The sequence below is a fragment of the Parasteatoda tepidariorum genome, chromosome 10, assembly GCF_043381705.1.
Source record: "Parasteatoda tepidariorum isolate YZ-2023 chromosome 10, CAS_Ptep_4.0, whole genome shotgun sequence".
In the NCBI taxonomy this organism is placed as follows: Eukaryota; Metazoa; Arthropoda; class Arachnida; order Araneae; family Theridiidae; genus Parasteatoda; species Parasteatoda tepidariorum.
Window position 1 is genome coordinate 60,450,943 of NC_092213.1, and position 23,016 is coordinate 60,473,958.

General features: G+C 31.1%; 1 protein-coding gene across 1 annotated transcript; it reads left to right on the forward strand.

The window, feature by feature from the left end:
• Window positions 1-5,383: 5,383 nt before the first annotated feature.
• Window positions 5,384-20,555, forward strand: LOC107450168 (pancreatic alpha-amylase). Its single transcript, XM_021146921.3, has 7 exons — window positions 5,384-5,969; window positions 11,366-11,535; window positions 12,810-12,999; window positions 15,215-15,533; window positions 16,438-16,816; window positions 17,757-18,075; window positions 20,371-20,555. Exons 1-7 carry the CDS (start codon window positions 5,772-5,774, stop codon window positions 20,380-20,382), a joined length of 1,587 nt encoding a protein of 528 aa, XP_021002580.1. The 5' UTR covers window positions 5,384-5,771; the 3' UTR covers window positions 20,383-20,555.
• The last annotated feature ends 2,461 nt before the right edge of the window (window positions 20,556-23,016 follow it).

Here is a 23,016-nt window from a genome sequence, read left to right on the forward strand (position 1 = left end):
GAGAGCCCTATGTGGTCGCGCATTGTCGTCCATAAAAATGAACTCTGGGCCAACAGCGCCCCTGAAAAGACGCACATAGGGCTCTAGGACCTCCTGCCTGTACCTCTGGGCATTCACGGAACCATTGTCAAACACATGGAGCGGTGTGCGGGTATCTTGCATGATCCCTGCCCAAACCATGAGTTCTCCACCAGCATAATGGTCCCTTTCGATAATGTTGCTGTGATGGTATCGTGTTCCAGTTTCCCTCCATATCAATAACTGTCCAGAATCAGGTTGTAGACTGAATCTGGACTCATCGGTGAAGAGAACATTAACCCATTGAAGCTGTGTCCAGTTTTGATGTTATCTTAATTTTGTCTCCCAGTATATATCTTTCAATTATTCGTATAACACAATATGGTATCAATGATATTTGATTCAAAACTCATTCATGAACCGCATATAAATTACACCAGAAAAAATAATTTCTCATTCATTAAACATTTTTATAAGTTCTCACCAACTGTTCTAAAAGAGGTGGTTTTTACCCAATGATTAAAATGATACCTTTATACACTCCGTACTCAACTGTGACGTTCCTGTATTATATGCAGCTGCTCGTCACAATCTATCATCAAGGAAGCACTTAAAACTTCACCATTTGAGTGTCTGTCTGTATGTATGTTCCGAACCATCTCTTATTTTTCGTCCCTCTAAATTTTCTTTGGATTATTACTTTAAAAAGTAAATCAAATCCTCAATGTGTAATCAACCCACAATTAATCACACATTTCTCTTCGCCCCCACTTTACATCTCTTCGTTCATTCTAAATTATTTTGAATTTTGCAGCTTTTACTAATACAGAGACTATCTCACCTTGGGTTGATATTTTAATGAGTGTGTTAGATGTTTTTAATAAGTTTAACGTTATCTGATATTAACTCTAGTATTTTATATTATGATCATCGAAACATATTGATTTAATACCATTTTTACCGATGGTTCAAAATTTTACTATATCAGAACAATTGCATCAGGATCCATCAGTTTTTATCGCAGAATGCTTTGCAATTTTGCTATCTCTTAAATTTATTTGCAATTAAAATTATTGAATAATTTATACTAACGCTCAAAATTTTACTTCAAGTGTTACTCACATCAAACGAAACCCCGTGATGTGTAAAATTTAAACAATTATATTGCATATATCAGTATCAGCATCTAGATCAGCTTGATACTTTCACATGTTGGCATACAGAGCTGGGGTGGCTCAGGGAATTAAAAAACTCTCCTACCAATACGGTGACTGGGTTCGAATCCCAATGTTGTCTTGTCGATACAAATTCTGCTCCCGGTTCGCACTGACCACAGGGCTGATATTAAGTATCTTCAGTGGTAGACAGATCATGGGTTAGAATTTCCTGGCCATCAGGTTAGCCACTCCATGTAACGCATATGCGGGTTAATTACATCAAAAAGTCCTCCATGAAGGCTAGTTTATCCCAATGCTTGATTCAGAAAATATTTTGTCTTCTGGATTGGGCTCAAAAGTCACGAGGCTGCAGAGTTGAACATTGATATTCATAAACTCAGAATTGGATAGCCTGGTTATAAAATGAAATAAAATTTTGTGGCATAAGCGGAAATGATCGTGCTCATAATTCAACTAAAACGGAACGGCTCAAAATGCAAGCAAAGTATAATTTCATAACAGTACTGGATTAATACGAATATGTATATCTTCAGTACAATAGGCTTGGATTAATAATGAAATATCTCCAAATCTTGACAACTGTAACGCAAATATTCGTTGAACGCAAAATCCATGTTATAATCAATAGACATGCTTCTCGGCGGTTCATTTACTCAAATGTATTTATTTACTTGAAGCCGAACCTGCACTTAGTTCATCACCATGTTGAGTGCTATATGTCATTATTATTAAACATATTTAAAAAAAAATTTTTTTTGAATTTTATAACCGCCGTTGAACAGCCGATCCAATTTTTGGGTTTACGACTACTAATGTTCAACTTCGTAGCCTTGTAATTTTGAACCCAGTCCAGAAGATAAGGGAACTTCGGGATCAAGTGTTGAAAGAAATTTGCTTTCGTGGGAGACTTTTTGATGGAACTAACCCACATCTGCGATACATAGAGAGGAAAACCTCCCGCAGTTAACCTGACATCAAGGGAACTTTAACCCATGATGCGTTTACTATTGAGGATATTTTACGTCAGTCCTATGGTCAGTGCAAGTCGTGTGCGGAATTCGAATCGACCTGCCATCGCTAATGATTCGAACCCGGTTCACCTCATTGGAAGGCGAACGCTCTATCTCATGAGCCGTCACGGTATATTTTAACTGTAATAATTCAGATAGAGCAAGATTGTAATGTTTTGAAGAGCAAACTTTTTGCAGCTTTTATCCAGATCTTCAACCCTTGCTCAGTGACCTCCTGGCTCACAACGGGCAGTAGTGAAAATTTTTTACTTTTCACTCGAATTTATGAAAAAATTATGTTGTTTTAATGGTTTTTCAAAATGCTTTTAATGAGCCTTCTGTTTACCTTAATTGTTCGTCTACTTCAACCAGAAATAATTTCGGGTTCTTAAGATCACACTTAAGCTACTCTAATGGAATATTGGCTACGCTTTTGGATTCATCGTTTGGTTATTAAATATTTTGAATAATGTTCGAGAAAGAAGCAACTATTCACTAACAGAAGAAAATACTTATTCATTTTCTAGTTTATAAAAATTTATGCGCTTAGATTTACAGGGTGTATTGTTTCTTTATAAAACTAAAGTTATCTCTAATTCAAAAACTGCTTTCTAATGGTAATGAAATAGCCATTGTTTTTTATTATTTTTTTTTTAAAAAAAAAGGCTTAGATCTAAGCATTGGATTTTTTTAAAAAACTAAAATGATTGCTACCAAAACAAAAATAAGGGGATTTCGCAAATTTACGTGAGATTGCTTACTGTCCCAGCACGTAAAATTCGAAGCAACTGCGTATGTGCTGGCATTTTTTTTTTCTTTTTTAGATCAATACGTTTTATCGGCACGGTTATATTAGCATTTTTTATTTACGGATTCTTACAAAATTTAATTTAATTTGTTTTCACGTAAGTTTGATATTTTTCTTCCAGGTGCAGCGTATTTCACCAAAATGGACGTATGCACAAATCTTATGACATAATTGTACAGAGTGTAACGTAAAAGTGCGAAATCTCCTTAATATCTACATCTTTTCAGTTGTCTTTTATACACAAGGCTTCCACGAGTCTTAAAGATTTTAAAACGTTGTTCTTTAAATCAAACAAACATCGGAAATTCGTAACTTTCACTAAATATTAGTTCTCAGGGGAAATATATCTGTATCAGAATTCACCGTCAAGTCTCTAAACCTTTAATTGCGACATTTGAAAAAGGAAATTTCCATAATAACGTGAATTCACAACTACTATTATATATTTCTAATACTCGTGGGAATTCTGCAGTAATATGTATATCAATGCCCTAGATAACAACTCGGAAATTCTATCTCTCTACATTCTACAATATTTAAAGTACTAGTGAAAAAAAACAGTTAAGATATGTAGCATTTTGGATTTTACTTCGCTAGCACTTATAAACTTAATATTAATTGCAGATATTTATTTTATTCGTTTGTATATTACTGCTGTAAAATCAAAATAAATTAAATTTGTTAAATCAAAAATAAAATTATAATGTATACGATTTACTTTGGAATTAAACACTCACACAAACTTTCCGGTTAAAATGAGAAAAGTTAACAATCATGCTGTGAGAAATCAGGCTCTAATTGTTATAGGAAATTTGAATTGAAATTGATGCTTTTCCATTAAAAGGGTAAAAAAAAAAATTATTAAAATTGTGACATTGGTAAACAATCTATAGATATTTAGCATGATGTTTACCTTTTCTAATGTAGTTGGTTATGCTGATTTCAAAATGCAAAATGTTTTGCTCTATCACGTCAGGTTTTAATAATATTGAAAAAAATTTATTTTATTGGAACACTGTTGAGTTTTCATAACTGATTCAATTTTAGTAATTTTAATGGAATATTGTTTAAATTTTATTAGTTCTTATGGAATACTCTTTAAAGTTAATTAATTTTAAAAAAAGCACTATTTAAATTTTAGTAATATTAATGAAATATTGTTTAAATTTTATTCATTTTAATGGAACTTACTTGCATCGGGTGCAACCAAAGAATATTTTCATCCTCAGACACTTATGAGTTTACTAAAAACTAGTAAGAATTTCGTTGCAACGAGTGACACTAAATACTAGAACCTCAGAAAAAAGCTTAAGAAGAAAAATCAAGGAGAAGAAGCAATGAGAGAAAAGCATCGGAAAAAAGTACTTCTTCAATGTAATGTTTCATTTTAATACAATTTTTTTAAAAAAAGAGCATTTTTTTAAAAAAAATATTGAGAAAGCATTATCACAATACAATAAGTGTAATTATTGGAATTCAGAAAAATTATGGAACTGTCTTAGGGTCCTAAAAATTTTGTTAAATAATATGAATGTTAATACTCATAGTGTATGAAGTTCCGTCTATGTGAGCTTCAAATTAATCCTTGTATATGAGATTTTTCTATATATCTAATTTCATTAGAATACAATCGGACGTAAATTTAAATAATTGTTAAAGTGATTTTTTTTTTGGTGCGTTTTCTTAAAACTTTTTTTCTTGGTGCTTTTTTTTTTTAAGTTCTTTCCGGGGTTTATTCCAATGCTTTTTTCCTGTTTATCTTTCATTATTGTGTGAAAATTGAAGATGTGTACAACATTGAAGATATAACTTAAATTAAAGATGTATTTTCAGTGTGGATGGATTTTATATGTGCTGTATTTTGAACTTGATATTTCTATACAGTATATAAATGACGTGACTTAATCTGACTGTGTTATTAGCTTAAGATATGAGATGATGGTTAAGATGAGATGAATGCTCAATGTAACAGTGAAATGGCTCTAGTGAAACATAAATTGTAATTAAGATATGAGATGATGGTTAAGATGAGATGAATGCTCAATGTAACAGTAAATGGCTCTAATGAAACATAAATTGTTTGAAGAAAAAAAAACTGTGAGTGATACCTAAAGACTGTGAGTGATAGAGATAAATGGTTTGCATATTATGAATCAGCAAACTTTATTTGTCTTAGAAAATGTATTAGATACTAAGATATACGCAACTTTTTAAAATTTGTTTATCAGTGTCATCTGTCGATATGTTCTTTCTTTTAGTATTATTTTCTGTAGACTGTTATCAATTGTGGCATTAAACTTTAGTACGTGACAAAGAAGCATTAAAATCTGTCTTGATACAAATGTTATTCTTTTATCAAAATCTTGTCACACAAACACTTTTAACAGCAGGTGACAGTTCGTGAAAACGAACACATGTCCGAAATCAATCGATATCCATTTCAATCCTTACAAAATAATGACTCAAATAACCTTGAAAACGGAAGAAAAAGTTTGAAAAACAATCTAAGCAATAATTAATAATTAAAATTTTTAATTTTCTTATCTTACAAATAAATAAATAAGAGTAAGAAAAAAATGTTGATTGTTTTAAGAGTTATGATAGATTCTGTCATCAATTTCATAATATTTCTGAGATAGATAACTTCTTTCAATCGTTTGCTCATTTAAAAGATTTCTTGTGACGTCACATTCTGTCTCTCCTATTATTTGTAATAAAAAGCTCAAAACCAGTTACGCTATTATAAGGTTGGGTAACATGGCGGGCGGTAATTTACGAATCACTCTTTTGACTTTAACAATTTTCTTTACTTGGAATTGGATTGATTGTTCCAACCATGAACCAAATATGGCACCTGGTCGTACCACCATAGTCCATCTTTTTGAGTGGAAATGGAACGATATAGCTATAGAATGCGAACAGTTTTTAGGCCCTTATGGATACGGTGGTGTTCAGGTACATAGTTTTGATTATTAGTATTGTAATTCAAGTTTTTAATTCCTATATTCATAGATTGTTATTTTTTTTGTTCTGTAGACAGATCAGTTAAAAAGTTTTTATCCAAGTATCTTCCATTTTATATTGTTTTTATTTGAATGCTTGTTATATTTTTTCACCGGATTTATTATATAATAATCCAGTTTACGGCTAATAACAATGTCAAATGCAGTATTCATAAATGTAAAATATAACGAAGCCACAATGAAGATGAAGATTATGGATTATTCGATCATATCATATATTCTATCATGGACTACAATTATCTGAAAGATGATTTACATTTATGCATATTTCAAAAAAGTATCTGACGTATTTTAATTATTCATTCAATCATATTTTTGGAGAGAAAAAACAATACTGGAAATTATATTTATATTATTAAATGGAATGGTTTGCGCTCGTGTCCTTCTTATAACTCCTGAATTGTTTCGGATAGGGTCCTGAAGTTTGGACATCAGGTGGAAAAGGGAACGTTGGCCCCCGGTTACAAAGTTGCTCAAAAATTTTAATTAAATTGTTAGAGAAAAATATTTAAAAATTTTTTTTCCCTCATTGATTTAGAATTAGTCCTTGTTATAAATAAAATCATAATATAAATGTTTTATGCTTATACGTTGAGTTGAGAGGGTTTCTGAAAAAATTCAAATTTCTAGGCGTTAGGGCCAATTTTTTGCAGCCGGTTGTTATGTATTTAAAATCAGCTCAACAGCATTTTGCTTTTATAAAATTCCGTAAAGAAAATTATCCTTTTTAAATTTAACTAAGAAGTTCCACCTCTTGCTCGCTCCGTTAGCCAACACAGTAACTCAGAGATGCCAACTGCTCCGGAAACGCCATAATAATTTAAAAACGGTAAACAACTAGAAACTAAAATTTGCAAATATTTGACTAGAGCCGCGATGGCTCAGGGGATAGAGCGTTCGCCGTCTAATGAGGCGAATCTGGTTCGAATCCCAGTCGATACGAATTCCGCAACCGGCTTGCACCGACCACAGTGCTGACGTGAAATATCCTCAGTGGTAGACGGATCATGGGCTAGAGTCCCCTTGCCGTCAGGCTAACAGCGGGAGGTTCTCGTGATCTTCCTCTCCATGTAACGCAAATGCGGGGCAGCTCCATCAAAAAGTCTTCCACGAAGACAAATTTCTCCCAATACTCGATCCAGGAGTTCCCTTGTCTTATGGATTGGGTTCAAAATTACAAGGCTACGGAGTAGAGCATTAGTAGTCAAAAACTATTTGGCTTACTTTTTAAACGGTATAGCTTGACATAACTACAGAGATGCCAACTTGCTCCGGACAGCAAATATATATTTTGAAGTGGCAGCTTATCGATTGTGATTCTTGGTTTAATAAATTCAATTTAGTAGATTTTTATCCACCACTATTTCTAAATAATTCGTAGGCTTATATAATTCACCACTTTATAGTACTTAAGTCATGCTATACCTTTTAAAAAGCAAGCAAAAATAGTCAAATATATGCAAAATTTACTTTGCAGTTACTTACCGTTTTCTTTAGTTACTTTGACATGTCCGGAGCTGTTGGCATCTCTGTAACTTTATGAAAGTGGCGAATTACGTAAACTTTCGAATTATTTAGAAATAGTGGTGGATGAAAACCTAATAAATTGAATTTATTAAAAATAAACTACCACTCGAAAATATTTATTTGCTGTCCGGAGCAAGTTAGCTTCTCTGAGTAACTGCTTATTCTTCATCATTTTTTTCTTCCTTAACCCTTTCGCGCCTACTATCATAAATACGTGCCAGCATAAAACCGTATCAATCAGGGTAAAAATATAAAACTGGTAATCAAAGTAATTCTTTAGCAGTTTATTTGTGGGCGGAGTTATAATTGTTTGATTTATTTAATTCACCATTACTTTGTTCAAAATAAAACTATTTAGTTATACTTTGAATTAGCATTGATTACATATATGATTAAACTAACAATAATTAAAGTAAAGAAGTAAGTCTGTCAAATTAGCAACGACTTTATTTAAGTTACCGTTTTTTATTTAATTACAACTTGATTCTGATTTTGTACGAATGCTTTTCTGAATCACCCGTCCCCAAGGGGTTAAATGCCAATATTTTCCAGAAAAAAACACGGAACAAAATGTTTCCAAAATATACAATTATTGTACCTATATTTAAGAACGTTTTCTTTATCGTAACGAAACAGACGATTATCTAAATTTTAAAAATAATCATCTGTACTTGAAAAAAAAACCCTTAAAGAATGCAGGTTATGTGATTCGATAAGAAGAAATAAATAAGAGGTAATTTTACTTATTGACGAGATTCATAACAATTCAATTAGGGAACGGTTTCTACCGTTCCATATTAAGTTTTTTATTTTTAAAAATTTTAATAACAACGTTAAGGCAACATGTAATTTCTCGCAATCATTTTTTCTTCTTCTTTTGCTACTGTTGATTGACATCTGCTCGAGCGTGAGCTAATAATATAAAGAAATAAATTCTCATGAGAGAAAAAATTAAGTTTTCTCTCATCAATGGATAAATAATTGAAGAAATATTGGATAAATATTTAAAGAAAAAAAACTAAGGAAAAATTCACGAAAAAGCACTTAAATTTGCATTAACTTTCGAACAAATTTGAATTTCAAACACAAAATTTAAATTAAGACCGCAAATAAAAATGACTCTTTCAGCACAACAAATTTTAAATCTGTGGTTGTATTTCAGCGGGCTACAGATTGACCAAACATTGTATTTTTTCCTATATCTAATTTCATTAGANGGTTCGAATCCCAGTCGATACGAGTTCCGCATCCGGCTTGCACCGACCAGAGTGGTGACGTGAAATATCCTCAGTGGTAGACGGATCATGGGTTAGAGTCCCATTGCCGTAAGTCTAACCGCGGGAGATTCTCGTGATCTTCCTCTCCATGTAACGCGAATGCGGGTTAGCTCCATCAAAAAGTCCTCCACGAAGGCAAATTTCTCCCAATACTCGATCCAGGAGTTCTCTTGTCTTCTGGATTAGGTTCAAAATTAGAAGGCTACGGAGTTGAACATTAGTAGTCGTAAACCCATAAAATTGGGTCGGCTGTTCAACAACAGTTATTAAAAAAATATATTTGACTAATTTTGTTTACTTTTTAAACGGTGTAGCATGGCATAACTATAAGTAAGTGGCGAATTATGTAACCCTTCGAATTATTTAGAAATAGTGGTGGATAAAAACCTAATAAATTGAATTTATTAAACCAAGAATCACACATTAATGAACTACCACTCGAAAATATTTATTTGCTGTCCGGAGCAAGTTTTGGCATCTCTGAGTAACTGCTTATTCTTCATCATTTTTTCTTCCTTAAATGCCAATAACACAGAACATTTTTTTTTTTTCAAAATATACAATTATTGTACTTTTATTTAAGAATATTTTGTTTATCGTAACGAAATAGACGATTACCTAAATATAAAAAATAATCATCTGTACTTGAAAAAAAATATGTAAAAAAAATAAATAAATGAGAAATAATTTTACTCATTGACGAGACTTATAACAATTCAATTAGGGAACGGTATCTACCGTTCTCTATTAAGTTTTTTATTTTTCAAAATTTCAATATAAACGTCAAGATTTATATTTGGCAACATGCAATTTCTCTCCATCTTTTTTTTTTCTTCTTCTGCTACTGTTGATTGACATCTACTCGAGCGTGAGCCAAAAGAAATAAATTCTCATGAAGGAAAAACAAGTTTTCTCTCATCAATGGCTAAATATTGAATATTTAAAGGGAAAAAATACTGAAAGAAAAATTCACGAAAAAGCACTTAAATTTGCAATAACTTTTGAACAAATTGGAATTCCAAACACAAAATTTAAATTAAGTCCGCAAAAAAACGACTCTTTTAGCACAACAAATTTTAAATCTGTGGTTGCATTTCAGCGGGCTACAGATTGACCAAACATTGTATTTTTTCCCTACAATTTTAACAGTTGATAATTCTTGAACTAGTTGTTGAATTTAAATTTTTTTTAATTTCTTCGTTACTCCCTGTATCTTTTCTACATAACTTCATAATTTAAAATTCCTAAGTGTTATACACTTTGTACAGAAAAGCAAAATTTAATGTAAAGGAAAAATAAGTAAGAAAAAGTTCGCTTAAAAAAAATAAAACACTTACTAAAAAATTACTTCCCTCTGCATGTAATGTAAATGTGGGTTAGTTCCATAATAAAGTCCTCCACGAAGACTAGATCGTCGCATTGCTTGACCTAGGAGTTCCGTTGTCTTCTAATCTGGGCTCAAAATTACAAGGCTACGAAGTTCTACATTGATGGCAGTAAAGCCAAAAGTAAGTCAGCAGTTCAATACCAGATATAAAATGAAATAAAATAATTTAATTAAAAAAAAAGAAAACATTGGAAAGAAAACCTAAATTCATACTTTAAATTCCTTGTTCATGCTTTGAAAGTGTAAATTATTCTATTGTAAAAAAAATATAATTATCTAAATTTTAATTATATAAAATTTTATTTTTAAACTTGGAAATTTTAATGATATTTTTTTTTAAATTGTGAGAACATTATTACTTCTTTGTAAATAATTTTGCTTGAATATAATCAAAGTAGCAATAGATTTGAAATTTTAGTGTTTTTAGTAGTCTATTGGCTGCCACGCTTCAACTAGATATTTGAAGCCGTTGTTTCAGTAAACTTTCCAGCACCCCCAATACCTCAGCAATGTCTTCTAACTCTCACTTTTTTCTAAATATTTATAAGCATATTTTTCATTATTAATTTTTTTTATAGCGTTGAAACTGTACTGGTTTCGATCGTAATTGCCCTATATTCCTATACCCTTGACAAATGATCTTCATACTGATATGTTCAACTGCTGATGGGACTACTGCTACGTATTCTTTTTTAAAAGGAAAAAAAAAATTTAATGAGAATTCTATGATCCCCAATTTCTAAACGTTACTGTAACATCTTAAAAAGAAAATTACCACTGGTATTGACATAGATTTAGTATCACTATCATAAATTTATTAGACTCGAGGTTGCAATACTATTATGCGTTAATTTGGCTAAAATCATTTATATCAAATTAAGAGTTTATAGTAATATAATGTAAGCAACACTTATTTCCAATGTGATATTTTTTTGCACCCACAGTTCCTTAGTATTGTTTCCAGATTAGTACTGAACAAGTTAATTTTCACTGGATTACAGCGCACTAAATAAAAACATTTACGTGGAAATTTTTCTGTTTTTAGCCTAAAACGTTGTCCTGAACAATTTGAAAACGTAAAACTTGAAAAATCCTCACCAAAACAGCGTAATTTATTAAAATTGGTTTTTACTGTAGGTCTCCCCTCCCAATGAAAATGGGATAATTGTGTCTCCTTTCTGGAATTCGGAGATCAAAAGACCCTGGTTTGAAAGATACCAGCCTGTCAGTTACAAGCTTGTTACCAGGAGTGGAAATGAACAGGAATTCAGAGATATGGTCAGAAGATGTAATAATGTCGGCGTCAGGTGAGTTTTGTTTTAGGTAATAGTTCCCAGAAACTTCTTCAAAAAGATAAAGACTGGTAAATCAATCATTTCATTCTGGAAATTTATCTCGCCAAATAAGACATTCGTGTTCACTGTAATATATTAATAATATGGTTATCTATATTGATAAAAAGTTATTAACTAGTGTAGAAACAGTGTGCCACAAAAGTTTGGGCATTTCATGCAATTGGATACCTGCAAGTGACATCATCCTATGTAAATCATGGTATTTATCAATTCAGAAGCCAATTAAGTTCGACACACAAGCGTGACGTCACTTAAAGGTATCCAATCAAATCTGATTTGAATCACATTATTATTTCACTTTTTCTTGAGGTATAAATACCCAATTCTTTTGTAACTTTCAAAAGAATTCGGATATTTTTTCAATTATTTAACTGTAAGTATAATAAACAGCCAGGAGAAGATTCGAAGCAAAAGAGAAGCAATCGTTAAAAAATGTAGGCGAGGAAAAATAAAATTTGAATTTTACCCACCCCAAGGGTTTAGGCACAAGAGTAAATAAATACAAAATTTGTAACAAGTTACGTCACATTCGAAGGTTCTGACAACTTCAACTTTCATTATGTTTCCTTGGGGTTGTTTTTAAATTTCAGTTACAATACCAAGGTTAAAGCAATTCGTACATGAGAAAAATGTGGAAAAATTCCTTTTCTATCAAATAATTACACTTTCAGTAAAATTATTGGGAAAAAATATGTACAATTTTAAAATTTATGAAAGTAAATATATACCTAAACTTTAATGGCGCATGGCATGTAAAAGATAACTATTCTTCATGAAGTTATCTTTCACATCTCATCGAAATGTTGAGTTTTTGCAACTATAATTCTAAATGAGTAAAGTTACTGAAAGAAATGTTAAGCAGTTATACTATTGTAATCATGTCTGTTTACTGGAAAATCATATGTGTGTAGAATATATAAGATCGGCCCTAACTTGAATTCATTTGTGCCTAACGTCTTTGTAAAAGTTGTCTTTTTTCAAAGTTAAAGTGGTAGTTAGCAAAAGGAAATCTTTAACTCAGTTTAAACCAATAATACTACACCTTTTTCTACAAAGCCGCTTTGTGAATTACTGCAAGATTTGTGGGTGAATGAACATTACCCATTAGGATTTATTACCCCTTTTGAGAATTAACCCATTAGGGTTAATTACATTTAAGTCCATCATTTATTTGCATGTTTTATCGTTCTTTCATTATTATTATTTACTATTGTTATTTTTTGCAGAATTTATGTAGACGCTGTAATCAATCACATGACTGGTAATATAGGAAGAGGACATGGAACGGCTGGAAGTTTCTTTGACCCAGATGCACCACAATACGATGGAGTTCCTTATGGTGCTGGAGATTTCAATGGTCGAGATAAATGCCCAACAGGCTCTGGAGATATAGAAAATTACAATGACAAAGTTCAGGTATTAAAGATTTATTTTAACTACATTTAACTAACAACATAGAATCCCAGATAGCAAAATAAGGTTTATTTTCTGTCAACGAAAACTTTTTAATGTAAACCTGAAAAGGTTTGTAATACGATTTACGTGTAAACCTTCTAACCTTAAAACGAGATCTGTGACTACCTTCTCTATTATACGAACATTACCATAATGCAAAACCTTGGAAAACAATCTTCTATAAAAAACCTTCAATCGAGGTTGACTTAGGGTTTTCTAGGGTGAAAAGGCGAAAATAATCTTAAATCTAGGTAATTATAAGGTTTCTTTTCGCAAAGTCTTGTATGCTCAGCTAAAATCCACCTTGTCATGAAATGGACAATGCAATTTGATCCTATCGCTAGTGTGACGTCAGCTAAAACGTCATAGGCAAACGTCATAGTGACAATACTTTTTAAAAAAGCTTTACAAAAATAATTTTTAATCCTTTTAGGATGAAAGGTTTGAAACTACAATATTTTTGCTTTATTGAAAAAAGGTTTTTAGAACAAACATTTTCGTGACAATAAAAATACAAGGTTGCCGTAAGAATGGGAATTAGACTACAACTCAAATAGATACACTCACAATCTCACACAAATTAGTAAGTATAGTATTAAATTTGACGGATAAAATTTTCCAAAATATACAAATTGAAAATTCTATTTTCAAAGAAAGTGTATGTTAAGTGTTAGTAAATACTGCACTGAATACCGCATTTGCGTACTACACAGTTAGAAATTGTGGAATGTATTGAAACAGATTAGTGTTCAAATTCACTGCAATATTAATACGATGCTAAACTGAACCCAGTGGTTATAGAGACTATTTTTTTTAAATCAATTGCAGCTTTTCTACAAATGTAGTTAGCAACTATTTTTCTTAAAAAAATATAATAACTACAAAATTTTTTTCGAACCGTAGTCAGTACCTAACAACTTAAAGAGGGCACATTTTGCTGGAGAATTCAATTGAAATTCAGATTCAAAATTAAAAAAAAGAATAAAGAATATGGTTTATTTTAATATGTATGTATTCGAAAAAAATGGCTCTTACACAAGCCTCCAAATTTTTGTATTATTTTTTATTTGCTATTTCTTATGTTGGCCTTAAATTTTTTATGCAGGCTGAAATACTAATTTCAAGCGTACAACTTTTTTTGATAATTATAAATTTGCAAATCCTGCTTGTTGTGTTATTCCTTAACTAAGTAATTTAAGAGTTAATATTTAAATCCTTTTTTATTTTCATTTTCTCAAAATTTATTTTCCGGTCTTGAAGTTTTTACTCAAGTTGTTTACTAAGCAAATTTATTATTATAAAGAATTTTTGTGAATTTTTTCTTCAACTTTCAATTTTTTTTGTGGTTTTTGAGAGGGAATTTAAGTAAATAAATACTAATAAGTTATCAAATATTCGTGATTTTAGAAAGCTTTAAAAGTTCTTTAATTCCCTTTAAGAATTAGCAAAGTACATCGGGGACATTCTGATCAAGCTGACATAAGATTTGCACCAATCATATTCGAATTTGAACTTTGTTTTTTTCAATTAACTAACTGTATAAGTAGTTATAAATTACTGTTTTTAATTCTTTCTTTTTTTGCCATGAAAAAAAAGTTTCTTTGCATGTAGTGCTTTAGTTACGACCTCTGATTGTACCGTATTATCGTACTTCTCAAACTTGATTGCACGATATTATGGTTCAACTTGAATGCGAACTTGGTAGAATTCAACACATTATTATGGTAGCAGCAAATTTGTCCCGTTAGAAAAATTCAAGGTGTTATTCCAATTATAACGATTCATTATGGTTCAAGATTGATCAGAATTTTCTAAAGGTGTTATTTTTGTGACTCACTGTAGATGTTAATCATTACTATTCTGCAACATTCCTTCATTCACCTAAAAACAAAAAGTAATTTTCCAGTTTCGTTACATAAAAAGGCATTCTTTTGTTGTTAGGCTTTTAATTTCACCCACCTGAAAACAAAAAGTAATTTTGTAGTTCCATTAACATAAAAACACATTCTTTTGTAGTTAGGTATTTAATTTTACCCACCTGAAAACAAAAAGTAATTTACTTGTTCCATTACAGTAAAACACATTCTTTTGTTGTTAGGGTTTTAATTCCATCCACCTGAAAACAAAAAGTAATTTTCCAGTCCCATTACTTAAAAACACTTTCTTTTTTTGACAGGTCCGTAATTGCAAACTATCTGGACTTCATGATTTGGATTTAGGCAAAGATTATGTGAGAGGAAAAATCGCTGGGTATTTGAACAATTTGATAGAAATAGGTGTTGCAGGTTTTCGAGTTGACGCCGCAAAGCACATGTGGCCTGAAGATTTGAGAAATATTTTTGGCCGATTGAATAACTTAAATGAATTTCATTTTCAACCTGGTACAAGACCATTCATCTACCAAGAAGTGATAGACTTAGGAGGCGAGGCTATCAAGTCTGATGAATACACGAATTTCGGTAGAGTTACTGAATTTCGATTTGGAAAACATTTGGGTAAGTATGCTAATGCATATTATCTTCTTATACAATTAAGGCACTAACTTTCAAAACCAGCAGCCTCTCAAGAAATTTATTTTCCAATTCTTTACAAGTCAACTTTTTACCGTTTTCTGAAGAGAAAAAAAACATTTTATTTTTTTAACACTTTTTATGAAATTTAAAAGTCTTACTTTAATAAAATGTTTTTTAAAAAAAACTTAAACTAGTTTATATTTCTCATAATTTTTTAAATAATTGTTTGATGCTTTAGTTACTTAGATTTTTTTAGAAAGCTGTACATCTTTACTAAAAGAAAAGGGGGACAGAGATAGAAAATTTTCAAAAATAACGTTACTTATAGAGTGGTTTGAAAATTGAAAATATGCATATTTGTTATTGAAGATCAAGGTTTTCCAGTAGATTTTCTTAAGTGTTTCATTTCATAATAATTTTCTTACTGTCACTGAAGTTCGAAGTATTAATTTTGAACATGAAAATTAAATTTTGTTTATTAATTCTTTTAAAAATGAATTCTATTCCCGGAAACCTAAATATTTTTCTCTAATTTGCCGTAATTTCTTTTTGCTAAATATGTCATCACGGTAACAACTTTTTATCGACTTAATTTTTTTGAATTTCAAAAGAAATTTTTTTTCTGTTGGCATTCTATGAAATATCTGAGAATAAATTAATTCAAAGGTAGGAAGCATTTCAATTTTTTCAGCTATTGTAATATTTTTTTTATTAATGATTTGAGTTTTTAGATTCAATATTTTTTCTTCAAACTTAAAGAAACAAAACAACTACTGGAGAAAAATATTTGCAACTAGTTTCCAAATTTGTTGTATAAGTATTTTTCTGTATGTCATAAGAGGTAAATATTTTCTTAATGCCCTCTTTAAACTCTGATTTATTTCAGGTGATGTCATTCGGAAGAATTTCAACCAGCAACTGAAGTTCCTGAAAAATTTTGGGGAAGGCTGGTCTTTCGTCTCTGGGTCAAACGCCCTCACCTTTGTTGATAACCACGATAATCAACGCGGTCACGGTGCCGGAGGTTATGGCAGTATCCTAACCCACAAACAATCCCGAATGTACAAGATGGCCGTGGCCTTCATGTTGGCCTGGCCCTATGGAGTGCCTAGGGTGATGAGCAGTTTCAGCTGGACTGAGAACATAGTGAATGGCAAAGATAAGAATGACTGGATTGGGCCACCTCATGATGATAACTACAACATTAAAGACGTAAAGAGGAATCCCGATTTGACTTGTGGAGATGGCTGGGTATGCGAGCACAGGTAAACAAGCATGAGCATATACAGAGTGTTCCATAATTACCACCTAAAATACATATTATTAGAATCCTTGCCAAAAAGCATGTCAAAATTTCATCGAGATAGTCAAGCGAGTTTCTACTGTAGAAAGCAAGCCTAAAAACATTAAAACATGTTTGATTGTCAGATGAAGCAGAGAAACGTTGAGGGTAATGATTGGAAACACCCAAAAGTTTCATCAGGAAAATAAACTGGTATTGATGATCTGGGTTTTTTTTATTAGTGATTCTGTAAATTGAAAAAGTTTTTGTTTCTTCTTCGCTTAAATATTAGTTTGAAACGATTAACATCTCTTTTTTTTTTTCATTTTCATTTCTGACAAGGATTCTATAACTACTATTAATTTATAATAATAAACATGATAATCTTAATAAATAATAATCTTAATCTAATTAACGATGCCCGGTGGCTGAGTGGTAGCGCTTTGGGCTCCCGTGCCACAGATTCTGGTTTCGATCCTCGGGCCGGGCAAGGTTGACTCAGCCTTTCAGTGGGTCGATAAATGAGTACTAAGCATGCTTGGGAACTAAACACTGGGGGTTCTGCGTTCGGCTGACTACCTGACCGGAACATCTGCTCCTGCACCCCAGAGCCCAGGGTCAAGAAAACTGAGATGGGCACAGTAGGGCTTGGGCCCTCTATGGGATGTCACGCCACTGAGTTCAGTTTTTTTAGAATCTAATTAACACCTTTTGTTTCTTCGTTAGAATATTAGTTTGGAACTACTAATACATACACTTTTTTTTAACTTCGATACTGACAAGGATTCTAAAATTACTGTAAAAATACTTCTGACAAGGAATCTAAAAATTCTACCTTTATAATATTATAAGACAGGAATATTCTTACTGGCCTACATTTTATACCAATAAGTTTAATTATTTTTACCGAATGTTTTTTACAGATGGCGTCAAATATTCAACATGGTTCGATTCCGAAACGTGGCTGGTATGGAAACAGTTCAGAACTGGTGGGACAATGGATATCACCAGATAGCCTTCAGCCGAGGAAACAAAGGATTTTTTGCAATGAACAATGAAGGCCATGCTATTAATCAATCTCTCCAGACTGGATTGCCCCAAGGAACATATTGTGATATAATATCCGGTAACAAGGACGGAAATCGTTGCACTGGACGATCGGTGCAAGTAGATGGATCTGGTCGTGCACAGATTGCGGTGGATAGTACTTGGGATGATCCCATGATTGCAATTCACATTGAGGTATTCCTTTTTTCTTTCTTCCTTCCTTAACTCATTTCTTTATATCAGTGTACATGTGGAAGAATACACTGATATATGTGGAGCATACCGTTTTAAACGTATTACATTTATATGCGCAGTAAAATTATAATGACGTAGTGGTAAACGACGTAGATTCAGCGTAAAATCATTGTCGATGATGATTAGATAATATGGATAACTTTCCAGATAATGGAATGGCGGACAGCGTTAAGTCACAGAACATAACAGTTAGATTATACAAGTAGATGTGGTATATATAATGTAGATGTTGAATTTACCAGCGTCTCAGGACATCGGCAGTTATATAATGTGGATAACTTCTCAGATGTGGCCAACAAAAGACATCCACAGTTTTATAGTAAAGGTAAATATTTAAATGTTGGAAACACACCAACGTGATGTTAGAAGGCATCGACAGTTATTTATTATGGAAAATTTTCAAGGGCTTGGGGTGGTAAGTAACGTTACGTCACAAAACACCGACAGTTATAAAATAGGGATATTTAGGCAGATGGATTGGCTAGCGTGATTGGAGCATTTTATAATAAGAATAACTTTCCATATGTTTGGATCACCAACGTGATTTTCCTTACTGGGAAATAAATATGTTATGCATGACTTGCCTTGTGTATACCACGTACTTTGTTTGAACTTGCCAATCATTGATATCAACAGTCAACAAAAAGAGATAAAACATAACATTGTGTATTTGTTATAAATAAATATGAAATATTACATCAAAGGAGAATTCTTAAAATAGAGTTCCAAATTTTCGAAAACAAATTAAGGAAAACAATAGAGTAGGAAATGTTTTCAAAACTAATTTACCACATTAATGCATTGATCATAAATTGCAACTAAATGCTTTAATTAAGACTCAATTATTTGTTTGATTATACCGAGTTTTTTCGGGTTCGCACATAATGCAATTAATTATTCTCCCGAGTAAACTCCAGCTTAGCAAACGCGTCAGTAAGATTCATTTCATATCGTTTTTACTCCTCAAAAGAAAATATTCTGCTTCAATTGCTAGTTTGCGAACCTTTGTTAGAGATTTTTAGCGTGCACCTGTAAAACTTTAAAGGTAATATATTTTATCACTCGAGAAATTTCAGATTTTAGACAAACGTCACTTTATTAACTATGACTATTGACAGCACATTTTAAATAAATAAAAAAATACATTTTTTCTTCATGGTGCTTAAGAATCGTTATTGGAAAAGGATGGAACATTAAACAACTACGACCATAGACAGCACATTTTAAATAATAAAAAAAAATAAGTTTCTGCTTCATAATGCTTAAGGAATCATTATTGGAAAAGGATGGGACGTTAAGCAACTACGACCATAAGCAGCACATTTTAAATAAATAAAAAAATACATTTTTGCTGCATGGTGCTTAAGAATCGCTACAGGGAAAGTATGGAATATTAAGAAGAAAAAAGTTCTATATTTCTAGTGATTTGTAATATTTTTTGAAAAATTAGTGATTCGCACGTTGCAATGGAACAGTTGGGCTATTTATTTCTAGTAAAGGTAAATTAAAGAATTTTTTAAATTGAAATTCATATGAAGTAGTAATTGATATAAGAAAAAAAAACTAATTTAGCTTATAAAAAATTAATTTAAATTTTAATACCATTTTTTTGGTGGTAACCACGACCTATTAGGAACTTATTATCTTTTATTTTTCTTTATTTATAAAATAAATTTTATAAATGATTCAAACTTCAGAAGGAAATATGCATTTTATAACTTTTATACGTTTTCTTATACTAAAAAATGGCTGCCAATTTTATTCAAATGCTTTTTAAGAAAGCTGAAGTCATTAACAAATGGAAATCTAAATTAAAAATGGTAGAAAAGTTACCATGGACTTTAAAAATTGGTGGTTAGTACCGCTGCTTTAGAAAGGGTTAAAACATAAATATAATGTTTTGTTACAAATCCTTACATTAAGTAATGGAATAGAAAATATCTTAATTTTTTGCAGTCAAAAAATTGACAAGGAAAGCTGTTTAAGGAGCAAATCATTTCTTGCATCACAAAAACGCACGTAATTATTTAATTACGCATTGCTAATGCTATCAGACAACAATCAATTAAGGTTATTCACCCTTTCTACATTATCGTGCTTATAAGCCTTAATTATTGGGGTGTTTAATTGATGTAATTCTTGACAATTTTGTTCTTATTGCATGTTACTAATTACCATGATAACACGAATTATCTTTAATAGTAATTGCGTAGTAATAAAAAATTGTTCTTGTAGGCTAAACTTTGAGAATATTTGAAGAGATGATTTATGATTGGATAATTTGAATCAGACACCATTTCCTATTGGATTTGTATATCAGTATATAATATATGCATGATTTGTTTTATGTATAGTTTTTTTTTAGTTGAAATAAAATGTTTCATCAGAAGATTATTTTATAAAAAAGATTTTGTTTTTAATTTTTATGTGTTTTTTTTATTGAACTTTGTGTAGTTGATGGGTGCAATTCAATATAATGATAAGCCACATATTCAGTTATCCAGGAAAGCAATTTGGGCTATTGCATGTACACAATAAGACTGCTACAGTGGCGCAATCTGTAAAAGCGTCGCGTACTTTACTGGTGAAGAACTGAGGGTCGTGAGTTTGATCCTGGCAGCAGACTAACCAACCAGCTTGTGTTTGCAGCAAGATGTGCTTTAAATCCATCGTGTCTTAAAGTACTCTTATTAATTGCGGTGTGGTATAGTTTGCGGAGAGGGGTACCAGCTCACGCGTGGTACATGTCGTCTAACCGGGGTCAAAATTATGGGGCATTACTGTCATGGCACCGTTATAGAGCCTTGAAAAACTGATCTAGGTGCTTGGCCGTGGTTAGGTGGTGTGATACGATGTTTTTGTGCTATCGCAAAAATGGAAACAATACCAATGATCAGTAAAATGTTATAAAGAAAGTGTTAAGTTAAGTGCTTTTCTAAAAGAATTGTACAACAAGAAAGTTAATCACTTTAACTTTAGACAAGATTTTTATTTCTGTGTCTTTTCGGTATAAAAATTACATAAAAAAACAATCTTATAGAATAATTTTCGAATATTGATTACATCATTTTGATTTTATAATAATCACTGATTTGATCATATTTACTGCAGACGTTTTTCGCTTCCGACTAGTTAAAAAATAGTAAAATTTATTGAAACTTCAGCTTGAAATTATAAATTTTTTGTATTGTCCAACAAATTTAATAAATCTAATGACAAGAATGTACTATTTTACATAGTTACTATCTCAAATTTCTGTTTAATTATTACTCGAAATATAATATTTTTAAAAAATAATTCAGGGAAGTTCATTTTACGGCTATTGAAATAAAAACATCAGATCCTACTAAACAACTGAACATATGCAGTCACTGTTTGAAAAATTCTTGTTAAAACTTCTAAAAAGAATTTACCCCGTCGTTTCCGTAGAAATGAAATTTTGAAAACGCTGTTTTTCAGAAAAATATATACACTTTTTCTGGATTAATAAACGACTTTCCTTATCTCTGATCAAAAACTTAATGTCACCATTGCCACAAATGTTTAAATTAGATTCTATAGTGATCTAAAATATATAAACTGATATACAAATTTAAATATAAAATCAAAAACTTTTATCTATCAGTTTTAATCAAATAATAATTTTTTAAAATATTTAACCAACCAAGAAAACATAATTTTCGAAATTTGCGATCTCGTTCTCATACTTATCATTTAAAACTGAGAAAGTTCTCTTCCATCCTTGATAAGACTGATCCTAACGTATGCTTTGGCTGCCAAACTTCCTTAACAAGGAACAACAATGCCATGGGGATCACCGCTGACCCGCGAAGCCCAGATTATTAGAAACACATAATTCGATTAAATTTTTTTATATTACATACCTGCCAACTTTTACGCATTTGGCGTAAAATTTTATTTTTATATTTAAAGTGGTAGTAAATATATACTATTTTTTCTTTTAAAAATTTAGTTTTTAAATTATTTTGATCACCACTATTCTTACAAAAATTAAGCTTATATATTAATAAGCGTTACTATCATGGTTGGTAACTTAATTTTTTTCAAATACGACGTATTTGTTTGCTTAAAATTGAAGTTTTAATACCACTGGGAAAAATCATAATGGAAGGGATTAAAAGTTGGCAGGTATGATATTATCGTTACTAAAATGGTTTGAAGAAATTAAGGCAATATAGAACACACAAAAAGAGTTTTATTTTTAAAAACAGAGATGCAAAATTGCTCCGGACAGCGAATAAATATTTTCTAGTGGTAGTTTATTATTATAATTCTTGGTTTAATAAATTCAATTTAGTAGATTTTATCCACCACTATTTTTAAACAATTCATAGTCTTATATAATTCGCCACTTTTTCCAGAAGTCTCCCGCCGAAATATGTTATTTTATCATGTATCAAGGTATGACTTATCTATATTCATCAATTATGTCTTTCATTTTTCAAAAATCAATTACTGTACATATCAAATCATGTTTTATTTTTAATTTAAGTCTACAATCAATATTTCTAGTGTTATGTAAAAACGTCAATTTGTCACATTAAATTTTTTCATTGTTTTATTATTTCACAAGCAAACGGCTTGATTTTTTTTTATGGCTACCACAATGTATTCGAATGAACTTCAATGTATGTCATAATTAAATATGTGCTAGTTAAAATATCGAAATTTAATTAGTGAAATATGTATTAATTTATGTTAATATTTATTTATGTCAACTTATGTATATATATGTCAAATTATGTTTATATTTATGTATGCCAACTTAGATTCGATGAATCAGATATTCAAATGTTATATTTACTCAAGCAAGACACTACTAGCTACCACATCGACTGCTAAATTTCTAAATGTTATTAC

Excerpts from the sequence above, each read along its gene's own strand:
- LOC107450168 (XM_021146921.3), top strand. The coding sequence starts at position 5,772 with ATGGCGGGCGGTAATTTACGAATCACTCTTTTGACTTTAACAATTTTC. Across the intron at positions 11,536-12,809 it reads TGTAATAATGTCGGCGTCAG|AATTTATGTAGACGCTGTAA; the intron begins GTGAGTTTTGTT and ends TATTTTTTGCAG. Across the intron at positions 16,817-17,756 it reads GGCTGGGTATGCGAGCACAG|ATGGCGTCAAATATTCAACA; the intron begins GTAAACAAGCAT and ends TGTTTTTTACAG.